We start from the raw sequence: 14,726 nt of genomic DNA, 5'->3' as shown, positions 1-14,726 counted from the left end.
AATTCAGCTTTGCCAACACAAGAATAAATTACGTTTTAAAATATTTTCAAATAGAAAACAGTCATTTTAAATTGTAATAATATTTCACAATATTACTGTTTTTACTGTATTTTTAATTAAGTAAATGCACCTTTGGTGAGCAGACAAAACTTCAGAAAAACACAGAATTGTTGAAATTTTTGCATATTTATTAAAAAAGAAAAACTGAAATATCACATGGTCCTAAGTATTCAGACTCTTTGCTGTGACACTCATATATTTAACTGCTGTCCATTTCTTCTGATCGTCCTTGAGATGGTTCTACACCTTCATTTGAGTCCAGCTGTGTTTGATTATACTGATTGGACTTGATTAGGAAAGCCACACACCTGACTATATAAGACCTTACAGCTCACAGTGCATGTCAGAGCAAATGAGAATCATGAGGTCAAACGAACTGCGTGAAGAGCTCAGAGACAGAATTGTGGCAAGGCACAGATCTGGCCAAGGTTACAACATTTTTTTTGCTGCACTTAAGGTTCCTAAGAGCACAGTGGCCTCCATAATCCTTAAATGTAAGACGTTTGGGACGACCAGAACCCTTCCTAAAAAAACACCTGAAGGACTCCAAGATGGTGAGAAATAAGATTCTCTGGTCTGATAAGACCAAGACAGAACATTTTGGCCTTAATTCTAAGCGGTATGTGTGGAGAAAACCAGGCACTGCTCATCACCTGTCCAATACAGTCCCAACAGTGAAGCATGATGGACCTCAGACTGGGCCGAAGGACAATGACCCTAAGCACACAGCTAAAATAATGAAGGAGTGGCTTCACAACAACTCTGTGACTGTTCTTGAATGGCCCAGCCAGAGCCCTGACTTAAAAACAAATGAGCATCTCTGGAGAGACCTAAAAATGTCTGTCCACCAGTGTTTACCATCCAACCTGACAGAACTGGAGAGGATCTGCAAGGAGGAATGGCAGAGGATCCCCAAATCCAGGTGTGAAAAACTTGTTGCATCTTTTCCCGAAAGACTCATGGCTGTATTAGATCAAAAGGGTGCTTCTACTAAATACTGAGCAAAGGGTCTGAATACTTAGGACCATGTGATATTTCAGTTTTTCCTTTTTAATAAATCTGCAAAAATGTCAACAATTCTGTGTTTTTCTGTCAATATGGGGTTCTGTGTGTACATTAATGAGGAAAAAATGAACTTAAATGATTTTAGCAAATGGCTGCAATATAACAAAGAGTGAAAAATTTAAGGGGGTCTGAATACTTTGAATACCCACTGTATGTATATATAGTTATATATAGTTATATAACATATACATGCAAGACTTCTAATACAGATGATTTCTAACCCTGTATGTTTTCTGCATGTTCCTCTCAGCATAACTGGTGGAACCCCATTCAGGATATGGTTTTATACTGGCCTGAGTGGCTCATCATTGTGTTGCTGGAGACCATGTGGCTGTGTCTCACTTTCTTACTACCAGTTCCAAACTGCCCCACGTGAGTTCATATAAGCGTCAGGCTTTGACCATACACATTTGTGATGAAGATTAACTATCACATTGAACAATACAAACACAGTAATATAGAATATAAATCCTGTGCATTCAGTAATTAATATGTAATGTGTCTGTCAAGCTTGAATTAACTGCAATTCATCCCTTTAATAATAATGTCATTCATACATCAAGGTAATTCCTTGGGTGACATATATGTTAGCATTATTAAACAAGTGCGCCGTTGAGAATATATTTGGGACGCTGGTAATGTTGGACATTAACATCACAAATGCGCATATATATGCATCGCAATATGGTCATTTGTGTGCTGTTGTGTTTGTGAGTCTTTGAATGCACAAGGGTTCATGCCGTACAAGCCCGTGTTGTGCGGCTCTTATGAGATCTGTGATTTATGAGTGTTTGGCGGCCGCTTCAGAGGGGATAATTAGCCAATCTCAGTCTGTCATGTGCACTAAAAGGAGGCAGAGAGAAAGGATTCATCATCCTTTCTCTGCCTCTCTCAGTTTTTCTCCCTGTATCCCCTCAACCTTCCATTTATGTCCTCCTTCTCCTCTCCTTGAAGATTTTTTTCAGTGTGTCTGACCCTGCATGACATTGACGATCACATGCAGCAGAGCACCGGTAATTCCGCCTGAATAAAAAAACATTTTGACCTTACAAACATTGTCTTTGTGTTGCAGCACAATGCAGCATTCAAATTTTGCTTCCTCCAAACACACTTCCATATAAATAATTAAACCGAAGACATGGAAAATAAACATCGCCCTGTCACCTTCTGCTGTTTTTTGTCTTTTGAGCTTTTTTGGAGCAATATATGTGCTATGAACAGTACTATAACAATAAATTAAATGATATATTATTTTACTTTTCTGTTGTATATTCATTTGATGGCAAGGAAATCATATACTAATCATATAAAAAATTTTTTTTTAAAGAAATGAATACTGTTATTCAGCAGACATTATACTGATCAAACATAACAGTAAAGACTTATATATATAAAATGTTTTTTTTATATATATACTGTATTTCTGATCAAATAAATGCAGCCTTGGTGAGCAGACTTTCAAAAACATTAAAATATCCCCAAACACCAAACTTTTGAACAGTAGTGTATTTTACATTGTGTTTCTTCTGCCAGTGGGTATTTAGGAGCTGGTGGTATTGGAGATGATGGTTTATACCCCAATTGCACAGGAGGAGCAGCCGCGTATATAGACCGGTTGTTATTTGGAGACAATATCTTCTGGTATCCAACATGCAAGGTGAGAATCATGTACTGATCATCTTTAACTAGTTCAATGCATTGCATATCTGATTCTTAATACTTGATTGTGATTGGCCAGTTGGGTTTATGTGGAAAATAATTGTGTATAATTAGATCTAAAAATGTATATTTGACCATTGCCTTGCAACCAATCTTCTATACTGTGATAGTTTTGTGTCTCTTTTATCACACCATGGTTTTCACAAATCAATATGTCCATTTATTGACATACTTAATGAGTAGTAATGTAGAAGGTTTCACACTGGGGTTATTTTGTGATAATGACCAGCTAATTGTTTACTTGTTTAAGTGGAAGTACAGCTAGTTATAATGATTAAAATGGCAATTATATTATTATTGTATGAATTACAATAAGTGTAATATGTATACATTCTGTTCTCATGTACTGTTTTGACTTCCTTCACAACTTTCTCTGTTTTAGGTCTTGTATCATACAACAGAGCCCTTTGACCCAGAGGGTGTTCTGGGTACAATTAATTCCATAGTCATGGGATTCTTTGGCATGCAGGTAATTGAATATATAGAATAGTATTTCAGCAATTTCAAATGAGCAATTGTGATATTGCTATAAACAAGAATAAATTCTATAAACAAGAAGTTAATATTGAGTAATTTACATTTTTGGTACAATGTGGACAGTTATTTTGTTTAATTGTGCTAAATAGTTCAACAAAAGTAGTTCCAAATGCAATCTAACAGCTTTTCTAGAATGACGCAAACACAGACAATTGGAGTAATACAAACAAAAATAGGAACACTCTTGGAATGCTGTACAATCAAATTCAAGGATCAGATCTAACTGTATAAGTACAAAATTTTACAAACAATTAAATAAAATAAAGTAAAATAAATTCACTTATTGTAGGACATGCACCAAGTGATCCAGTGACAAATGGGAGAGAAAACCCAAACCTAATCCAAAGCCCGACCTGTGATTTATCCAAACCGTGTATTTGACAGACTATAGATCATTGACTTGTTCAGCATGTTCTCTTCTTGACTCATTGATGAATTTTACTTTTAGTTCAACTAACAATGACAAATCTATAATATTGAACTGGATTTGCTGGCAGCACTCTTAGACAAACAGCTGTTCTGTCTCAGTGGTCCTCGCTGTTGTGGACAGATGTGTGCGTCTCTGGCAAAGGTCAGAAAAGTTTCTCACCCTTTGATGATGACAGTGCCCCGGTGACCGGTGAGAACTAGCCATGCAAACTCAGTTGCATTGCTGAAATCCCTGTGGGCGGAGGCAAAAAACAGTTAGCGCCAAGCCCGTCAATCAACATGTCTTTGAGAACACGGCAGGTGTCGGCCTCTCCGTCTGTGTCCGTCCGCTCCAGTGTCCTCGGCTGAGGCTCATTCGTCATCACCGAATTAATCAGTGAGCGCGGCCAACTTCACAGCCGTGCATGGCTGCGCAGGGAGCGTTGAAACTTGAGCTCTTTTTCAGGGCCACAACCACTGCTCACATCCTCTCTCTTTGTTCGAACATGATATCAGTAGTATGACGTATGATAAGCATTATTGTCCGGCAATCTATTTGCTATTAATTATTTTAGTTTGCTTAGAGGATTATGACCTATTTGGCCTGAAGTACAAGCCTAATACACATATTTTTGCAATACAAAAAAAGCTTATGTTTAAGTATTAAGTAGTCTAACACTGGAAATAATCGTTGTTTTTGTCTTCACAGGCTGGAAAGATTCTTCTGTTTTTTCGTAAAATGAATAAAGGTATCCTGGCACGATTCCTGATTTGGGGCCTCATCCTGGTACGTGCACACACACTTACATGAGAAATTAAAAAAGCAGATTTCAACAACAATAACTGTGCAATGCAGCAAAGCCCTCTCTGTAAGTGTTATATTGCTTGTAGTTGTAGACAATTTATGAAATAGGTGGACGTCATATGATATGTGTATATATGCACTGAATGAATTCCAAGGCAGAGATTGTTATCACACCCCTCTCGGGACTTAACCGGATGGCTTGTTCGGCTCACGGATGTCTGGTGTGTTTTTTTGTATCTGGAATTTTACAGCTATTATTGCATATTAATTTCCACTGGTTCTTTGGTTCAACATTCATGACAGGAAAAAAAAGTGTTATTTGTTTTAAAACCTGTTTTATGCCATGTTTAATAACTTTAAAAACATATTAAGAATTATGCTTATACTTAATGACTTTTTCTAATATTATGAGAAATTATTATATTCAAAAAATTATTTGATAACACACTTTAGGGTTCCTGCATGAAAATTGTTTCTGTACACTGCCGTTCAAAATTTGGGGTTAGTATGTTTTTTATGTTTTTGAAAGAACTCTCTAATGCTCACCAAGGCTGCATTTATTTGAATAAACAATATCTTAAAAACAGTAATATTGTGAAATAATATTACAATTTTAAATAACTGATTTTTAATATATGTTGAAATGTAATTTATTCCTGTAATGGCAAAGCTGAATTTTCAGCATCATTACTTCAGTCGTCACATGATCCTTCAGAAACCATTCTAATATGCTGATTTTGTGCTTAAGAAACATTTCTTATAATTATAAATTTTATTTTTAATAAATTATAATATGTACCATGATGTCAAGATTCTCTGATGAATAGAAAGTTCAAAAGAACAGCATTTATTTGCAATAGGAATTTTGTGTAATGTTATAAATGTCTTTATTGTCAATCATTTAAAATACATCCTTTTTGAATAAAAGTGTTAATTTCTTAAAAAAAAAAATAATAATGTTACTGACCCCAAATTTTGAATGGTTTATGTATGATGTTTGGGGTCTCAGGGAAAATTATGTAATTTTGAAATTAATTATTTTTACACATCAGCATTGTCTCTGGGATCCCAAACATGTAAAGTCAATCTCAGCAGAACATGAGTTAAACTAAACTCTGACCTCTGCTATGTTGGCGCTGAGAATTGCACTGATGAAACAAAAAATTGGTGATTAGATCTTAGATTGAGATGACGATAGGGAAAGGTCGGCAGATTTGCGGGTTAAGTGTTCCATTTGGGTGGTCCCACAGACAAAAGGAGCAGAAGCTGGGCTGGGTGGGAAGTGCATGAGGATGTTTAAACCCCCGTCTCTGGGGAAATAGCCATGTGCTACTAGAAATGTTTTTAAGGGGCAAAGAAAGCAGCACAGTTCACTTACTGCTGCCCTTCCCTTGTAGAAAGCTTTTTGATTGCACCATGTGGGGTAAATTTACCCTATCTGCATTTCCACTCTGAATTTTTCTAGTTTTAATGAGCATGACAAGTTAAGCAAGCTCGAGTTATATGGTGTGTTTAATCTAAAGCGAATTGTGTAGCCATTTATTCAAGGTTATTAAGGGAGAATCATGTTTCTGCACAACGCAGCATATGTTGATCAGAGGATCTACACAAAAAGGGAGTTTGCAGGATTCTTTTCCATGAAAGACCTTGCTGTAGTGTTTTGTTTTGGACTTCTGGAGGCAGAGCTGCTGGAATGCCCTCTCTAGAGACAACAGGTGCTGATGGAAGGGTTTTGTCTGGCAAACTCAAGACATAAAGCTGTGGATGACAGGGGCAAATGATCTGCATTTCTCAGCAATTCCTGTGCTTGCCATTGGCTTATTATTAATATGAGCAAGAATGTTGCAGGTTATCAAAGCTTGCATGTCATTTGTTTTTACTTACTAAGGACTAAATATTTGAAGATGGCCCATTTATATGAGTCCACTGTTACCCTCAGCTCCTCTAGAAAGCTGACAAAATGTCCTGACAATTTTCTTACTCTCTCTTTTGCCTATATATATATATATATATATATATATATATATATATATATATACACACACACACACACACACACACACACACACACAACAGTTCTTTCTGGTTCTCGAACCTGATTGGCTGAGTGGTCTTTTCAGCCATGCAATATTTGCTCATATATACTACTTTATATATATATATATATATATATATATATATATATAATATATTACTACGTAAATGTTTTTAACTTAAGGTATGTAATTATTTTGATGTTAAAGTGCTTATCCAAGTTTAATATGTAGAGACAACTATAAGTAAGCCATTTGTAGGTTGACTTTCCAGAAAAGTATGAACACTTTGGCACTTTCAAAGCATTTCTCTGTTTGTTTGACTTGCCCAACAGCAACACTGGCTCATCCAATGGTGTGAATTGGGAGCGGGGCTATCTGTTAATCTGACAAATGAGAGACAGGGGGAGTGTTTGGGAAACCTGTTTGAAAACAATCATTTTGATTTGAAAAATTTGCTTTATATACAGTATACATTTACATATACATTTATGTACTATGTAGTACATACTGCATGTAGTCTTTGTAACAAAACATATATATATATATATATATATATATAGTTATTATTTATTTTGTCTTTGTACTTTCATTTGCATATTATATTTGAAGGATATTCTTTTTCATATATTTATTTAGTATGTCCCCTAATCACACATCCCTTCTTATCATAGTAACGTATCTTGTCAGAGTGTGCTTGTTGTGAACCCAGATCCACAGTACGCAGATGCCTGATCCCAGTATTTTAAATTTCATTATTCCCAAGCCCTATGACAAATCGGGCCATTATAGCTGTATGTTGAATCATATTGGCCAGCATTATGGGGCCACTGCTCGAGGTGCTGAAATAAATGAACAGAGATCTATTTCACTTTACCTAGAGGCGCAGCATGATAAAATAAACTAGCCAAAGGCAAAAAATTATGCCACCGCTATTCACACACTGCCTCAGCCTCTGATTGTGCAACACAAAGATGGTTTGTGTATAATATAGCATTGGCATAATATTCAAATCTATTTTTCTTTTTTTATTCAGATTTTGTTTTCGAAGATAGAATAGCAAAGTTAGCTGCTGGGAAAGATTCCTTATTTTTATAAACTGTAAAATATCTGTTTACATGTTTTATTCCTTTCCTCTCAACATTTTCCCAATGCTTCATCCCTACTCTGATGTCAGTAAAAATATAGATTGTGGATTGGACCACAGAGCATATAACTAAGGATTCAGGCGACCAACAAGACCGTTACAGGCTTCATGCTTCACGATAAACACTGCACATCTCATAACACAAGCAAACAATCAATTATCATTGACATCTCTGGAGAGCGCTGAGGTCTGAGAATGTTTTAAGCAGCACATCTCGAACAGCCTCTTGTGCTGTTAATGTGCTCTTCACACACGTTATCCTGGTTAAACAAAAATTACCTCCCACCACATCAGTCATAAAACGGTGCGCGTCTAGGGGAGAGGGGTTGTCTTCTCGCAGTTTGCATGAAACCTTTTGTCAGATTGTGGGATGATTTGAAGCTGCTTGTGCTTTGGCGTCCCAGTAAACAAGGCCCCTGATTTAATTAAAGTTCAACGATCACAACTCTGTAGTTTGAGATTGAAATTGAGCGATTGTCCCACATAGCAATGATTGTCCCACATCCTGCCTGCATAGCCTGGAGACTCAATCTAGAGCCAGCCAGGCCATTTCCACACCATTGATTCTGTCATCTATACAAATGATGGATATCCTCCTAACAAGCAGGTTTGGATTCTCAACTGTCTATCCTCACAAAAGCACAAGATTTTCTTTAAATTAGCCTGTTTTAACTATACTTTCACTGCAAAAATAAATTAATGAAATTTTTGTCTTGTTTTCAATTAGAAATATCTAAACAAGATATCTTCTCCTTGAGAAGCAAAATTACTTAAGATATTAAGTAAAAAAAATCAAATTCATCAAAATGAATTTACTTTTTGCTTAAAACATGAAACAAATATCTGCCCATAAGAAAAATCTTATTTTAAAAGGAAAACAAGTTTTTCTTACCATCTTTGGCAGTTTTTTATTTCTTCTTGTTTTAAGTGTAAAGTCACTGAATTTTGATCTTTTTCTTCAGAAAACAAGACCTGATATCCTGATGTAATTTTGCTTTTAAAGTTAATGTATCTTGATTTAAAGGGATAGTTCATCCAAAAATGAAAATTATCTCATGATTTTCTCACCCTCAAGCCATCCTATATGACTATCTTCTTTCAGATGAACACAATCAGAGATATATTTAAAAATATCCTTAGTCCTCCAAGGTTTATAAGGGTTTGAATGGGGAGCCGCATTTTGAAGCCAAAAATAATGCATCCATCTATATATATAAATAAAAAAAAAAGTAATCCATACGACTCCAAGGGGTTAATAAAGGACTTCTGAAGCGAAGCGATGTGTTTTTGTAAGAAAAATATCCATATTATAAAACTTTATAAATTCAAATAACTAGCTTCCGGCGGACGACCAGAATGTATGAGGACGATGTATGACGCAGGATGTATTGTAAGCTTAGACGCTACTCGCGGTTCAAACAAATAGGGCTGTGCAACAATTTTAAGCACCTTTCTCTCTTATATCGAAATCGTCCAACATTTTCTCTTTAAAAATTAGCATTTTAGATTTATAATCCATGACCGGTGATTTGTTTTGCTCTATCCTCGGCGCCTCCGTGTTCGTTATTGCGTTGTGCGTCAGGTCAAAGGATACTCTTCTGCCACAAATCGACTTGCACATTCTGCATACGGTCGTCCGCCGGAAGCTAGTTATTTGAATTTATAAAGTTTTGAATATGGATATTTTTCTTACAAAAACGCATTGCTTCGCTTCAGGAGACCTTTATTAACCCTGGAGTCATATGGATTACGTTTTTTTTTTTTTTTTTTTTGGATGGATGCACTATTTTTGGCTTCAAAACGTGGCCCCCCATTCACAACCATTACAAACTTAGGAGGACTAAGAATATTTTTAAATATATCTCAGATTGTGTTCATCTGAAAGAAGATAATCATATGGCTTGAGGGTGAGTAAATCATGGGATAATTTTCATTTTTGGATGAACTATACCTTTAAGAATGTTTAGATATTTGGAAAACAAGACAAAATATTTGAGGAAAGTCATTTACTTTTTCAGATGCCTTTAAGGGACAAAACTGGGAATATAAAGCAATCTTAAAAAATGTTGGCATGTAAAAATGTAAAATTCGAGAAGACTTTTGAGAAGAGTTTTGCATAAGGCATGAGGAGATGGATCTATGTTTTGCGTGTTAGTTTGAGGGGCTTCACCTCTCAGAAGCCTCAGCTAATCTGCTTGATTCTTCATGGCGGTGCTGCTTTTGAGTTGTCTGATAATGCTTGCTTTACAGGTCTGCATTGATTTGAAATCTGTTTTATTCTGATCCTCAGGGAATTTCTGCAGCCATCCTTTCTAAGTGCACAAGAGACGAAGGATTTATACCTGTCAATAAAAACCTTTGGTAAGTGCTTCCTGACCCTCTAAATCCAGCCGCTTCTCCATCCACAAAAGAAGAGATGAGACTCCAGCAGGCACAAATCAGAGGCTGCTAAAACACGCGTTTACTTACCTCTAACGATGGAGCGTCCTGTAAATAATCACCCCCACTGGCACAGGAGTGAGACGCGGCGGGTGATACATCCACTGCCCAACTAGATCACTCTTCTTTACAGCCAAGAAAGAGTGAGCAGTTTTATTTTCCCAACCATATATCTTGCCAAACTCTGGCTTATCTCATCCGCCTGTTGTGAAATTGAGTAGGATGAGGTCAGCCCTACATCTTCAGACCGGTGCACATTAAATAATTTGTCATCTAACACCTCAGAATAAATAATGACATGTAACAGAAATGTTCAAAACACATTCATACCATTGTTGATCTATTTTACAGTGTATGCAAAAAAAAGAAAGAACTTGTGAGGTTTAAGCTTAAAGCAAAAACTGTTGCTGTTGAAAAAAATGTTTAAAAAAAAATATATTTTTAGTGTTATTTATATACATTATAGTATTTATTTATTTATTAATATTATTTTAATATATATTTTCATTTCTTTTTATTTCAGTTTTAGTAATTGTAATACTACACTCATTTTATTTTTGTCTCTTTTTTTTTTTTTACATTTTAAATACATTTATTTTATAATTATATTTAATTTCACCTTTATTTCAATTAATGAAAACATATTTTAATAGTTTTAGTTAACAATAAAACTGTTCAAATGATGTTTCATCTAGTAAACCAGGTAAAAATACTGATTATTTTTTGCATATGAGACTTACGTTATGGTTTTTACATTTAATTTGTCCTCATCTTGCCTTTGCTGTATGTCTCTGAGACCATGCTTTACTGTACCTGTTTGAGTACAGGCATATACCTGCTTAAATTTTTATAGGCAGTTCATCATGCCAGCTTATTGAGCCCCTGAGTATGTCCGTCTTCATCCCTAAAAGTAATTAACTCCTAGCCAAGAGTCTTTTTTGGCCCGACTTCAGCTGACATAAACGATGCTCTGGGATGCAGCCATTTTACATTAGATAAAATTCCATTGAGCATCCTGGCACTTAGGAACACAGAGAGGCACATGACTTATTGACATGGTTGTACTGAGCAGGTGCCAAGGCTTCACTTTGGATGCTTATGTTTCTTATTGGCTTACTCTAAGCACAGAAACTACTATGTGTCCATCCATTATTCAGTCCCCAGTTCTCGTTGTTACAGGAAAAGTTTGGCAAAGTTTTTCAATAGCGCAATGCACTTCTGGTCCTTTATGCATATCTTTCAGAGCTTATTTGTGGACTTAAAGATATGTGTCTGCACATATCTGTCTTATCTGATCATACAACACAGATTTTCTGTCTGTCTTCAGGTCCCTGTCATTTGTGACCTGCATGGGCTGCTTGTCCTTTTTGCTGCTGGGCGTGATGTATTTTGTTGTGGATGTTAAGGAATGGTGGGGCGGCCAACCTTTCATTTATCCTGGTACGAGAATTCACTTGTTTAAAGCATCATTTTATAAGCCAGTCCAATCCAGAAAAGCTTACTGTGCATTTTTTTTACAGGGATGAACTCTATATTTGTCTATGTTGGCCATTCTCTGCTGGGCTTTTACTTTCCGTTCAGCTGGGAGATGCGTTTCCAGGACAGTCATTGGGAGCAGCTTTTCCAGAACATGTGGGGTACCGCACTTTGGGTCTTCATTGCCTACCTGCTGTACCGCAAAAAATTCTTTCTTAAAATCTGATGCTGCTGGGGTTTTTGTCTCATAAACGTCCATTTATTTCTCTTTAGTTTAAGTTAGAGGATAAAATAAAGTCTTAATTATTAAATTATTCAATTAAATTATTAAATAAGTACAATATAATGTTTACATATTTAGTACATGGTACTATTTGATGTACATTAAACAGGACCATCTTGGATATATTTTTATATTCGAGTAGTGATGAGTGTCTCTTTTCATGTCTGTAAAGCTGAATTTGGTGTATTCCTGTGTTCAATTAGTTAATAGGCATAAGAACTAAGACCAAGGGATCAGATTTACTGTCTTCCATGGACACCTGCAATGTTTTATTTGATGTCAGTAGTGTTAAGACCTGAACGTAGTGATTAAATCAAATTCGCTGAAGTGGTACTTAACAAATTAGAACAAGTGATTCTGCCACTTGAGGGGTAGCCATTATATATCGGTTGCCATGGCCACCCCCCCCTCGCTGCTGTGAGACAGAGAGTGGGTACCATCTGCTCTTCAACTGACAGCCCTTTAATAGGGGTCAAGCTGGACGGCTCACTGAGGAGTGTTTCTGGGGCCAGCACTTTTCATGCTCTCACTAATGCAAAATCAGGGAAATTACACCAGCAGATCTCATGCACATACGGAAATTATCATGTAACGCAAAAAAACTGATGTTTTCTGTCAAGTCGTATTCATGAGGTCAAATAAAGTCACAAGCGCACATTTTTTCATGCTCTGCAGGAATGGTTCCCCACTGGTTTTGCATAAAGATCCTGACCCGAGATTTGTTTATAAGACCCTGTGGTAGAAATTTCCCAAAAAACAGGTTTGGAACAACATGAGGGTGATTAAATGATGATAAATATTTATTTTGGAGTATGATCTTATGATCTTTAACTGTACCTTAAAGATCATAACCTGGTGTCCCAGACACCTATTAATTTGAGCAGTGTCCCATACTCAGAAGACACTTGTTTCCTTAATGATTGATTCAGTCCCCGTCTTTGCCAAGCATACCCTTCTGTTGCTAAGCAGATACTTTTTTTATTTTTATTTTTTTATTAGTGCAGATATTTCCCAAATTTAACTTTGTAGATCTTAAAATCTAACATTTATTATTAGATTTTTTTTTTTTTTTTTCATTTTTTAGAACTTATAAATTTTGTTCATGGTGTTTGAGTATGAGGTCATCTGTGTAATTTGGTGAACTCCTATCAAATTACAGATAAATTTGTACATAAATAATTTTTGATTGGACGTACGACCCTTGATGTCAACAGCAAAAGATATAGTGAGTGTCCTTTTAATGTATGTAAAAATGTAAAAAAAAAATTTTAAAAAAATTGTGAAACTGAACAGTTTTACTGATTAAATGAAATTAGTTCATTTCACTCAAATACTACTGAAAGTTCATTGTACTTAATAGAAAAAAGTTATGTGAACTCAAAATCTGATATCAGTAAGTGGAACTTAACTGACTGAGTTGCAGCAGATTTCTAGTTCATGCTCTGCATCAGACTGTGTAAGGAGAATAAATGTTGAAATTAATTGTTATTTTGTGTGTTTTTGCTCAAGATTAATTTAGGGGGAGATGTGTCATTGTTTAATGCTCTGTTATTTTGCTATTTAAAGATGTTTCTGATACCTGGTGAAGAGTAGTGCATGGCTGAAAAACTTCAAGGCTATAAATACTGCATATTGATTAACAATTCATGCAAGCATATAGTCATAGGCCCTTTGATAGTTACATTAGCGAATGCTAGCACTTAACCATAAAAATGATGAGCTTGTTTATTCAATATTTCAATTAAATTGTAATTAACAAAATTACTTTGTGTTGTACAAAATTAAATTAAGTTCTACTAACGTAATCTCTGAAAAAAATGAGTTGGTTTACATTAAATGTTTTGAGGTAATAGGTGTCCACAAAAGTTTTGAGTATTATTGGGTTTCACAGTGTATTTAGTTTCTTATCTTAACTATGCATAACAATTTGGTTATTTGCATTTTATGAATTTCTGTTACTTTCAAACAGACTTGCGACGAACCACTGATAATAAATTCACTAAGAAATTAGCCATTGACTGTAATATAATATCAGAGGTTAGAAGAGTATTACCAAATCTGGCTGTAAGTGGTCAGAAGAGATGCTGTCAGGATGCAAAGATTTAATCTCCGAGAGTTCTCAGAAATGGCTCTGTGCTGACCTCTTACTTAGTTCACAAGCTTCTGCAGAAATTGTTTATAACAGGCTAAATTATCTTATCAATACAAGACTTGTGTTGATCCTGTTGGAAGCAAAAATATATATGCAATCTACAGTTTATATATAGTTTTTGTATCACCTTAAATCTACTGCACCAGAGCTCTGGATATTTATGATCTACTGAAGCAGTTGAAACATGTGAACCTGTTCACTCTGCATGAAATTCAATTGAACCCCTTTCTCTCTGTTAGTTAATGAGAAAGCTTTTCATTTTGAGTATCATATTACCCATTTAAACTAAGTAGAGCTTATGAGTGAAGCAAACTGGTCAACTGATTTTGGACATGGACTAATGACTAGTGTTGTGCTACTCCATGTCCCAGTGGGAATATGGACTTCTTTTAAGAGCTATAGCTTTATCTACCATAGTAAGCACTTTTTGAATCAATATTTTATTAATCAAGTACTTATCATCATTATTATTTAATGCAAGGCATGTGCTGTAGATGCAAAGCTATATTAGAAAAATACCACTGAGAATAGCTCCACGGTGTTTGATGTAAACAACGCTTTCCTATTGTCTTACTTGTGCAATACTAATGAGAATCTGTTTG

The 14,726-nt window shown here is 35.5% G+C and overlaps 1 protein-coding gene across 1 annotated transcript in view; it reads left to right on the top strand.

The window, feature by feature from the left end:
• Positions 1-13,430, top strand: part of si:dkey-192p21.6 (uncharacterized protein LOC565246 homolog) — a 36,159-nt gene extending 22,729 nt beyond the window's left edge. Inside the window, exons 12-18 of the mRNA XM_067386291.1 lie at positions 1,376-1,497; positions 2,659-2,782; positions 3,227-3,313; positions 4,499-4,576; positions 10,065-10,135; positions 11,541-11,653; positions 11,734-13,430. Coding sequence (XP_067242392.1) covers positions 1,376-1,497; positions 2,659-2,782; positions 3,227-3,313; positions 4,499-4,576; positions 10,065-10,135; positions 11,541-11,653; positions 11,734-11,915 — 777 coding nt within the window. The 3' untranslated portion in view covers positions 11,916-13,430. The remainder of the gene's footprint in view (positions 1-1,375; positions 1,498-2,658; positions 2,783-3,226; positions 3,314-4,498; positions 4,577-10,064; positions 10,136-11,540; positions 11,654-11,733) is intronic.
• The last annotated feature ends 1,296 nt before the right edge of the window (positions 13,431-14,726 follow it).

This window comes from Chanodichthys erythropterus, chromosome 5 (genome assembly GCF_024489055.1).
Source record: "Chanodichthys erythropterus isolate Z2021 chromosome 5, ASM2448905v1, whole genome shotgun sequence".
NCBI lineage: Eukaryota > Metazoa > Chordata > Actinopteri > Cypriniformes > Xenocyprididae > Chanodichthys > Chanodichthys erythropterus.
Note: the sequence above shows the minus strand (reverse complement) of the source record. Positions and strands in the feature narration are given on the sequence as shown.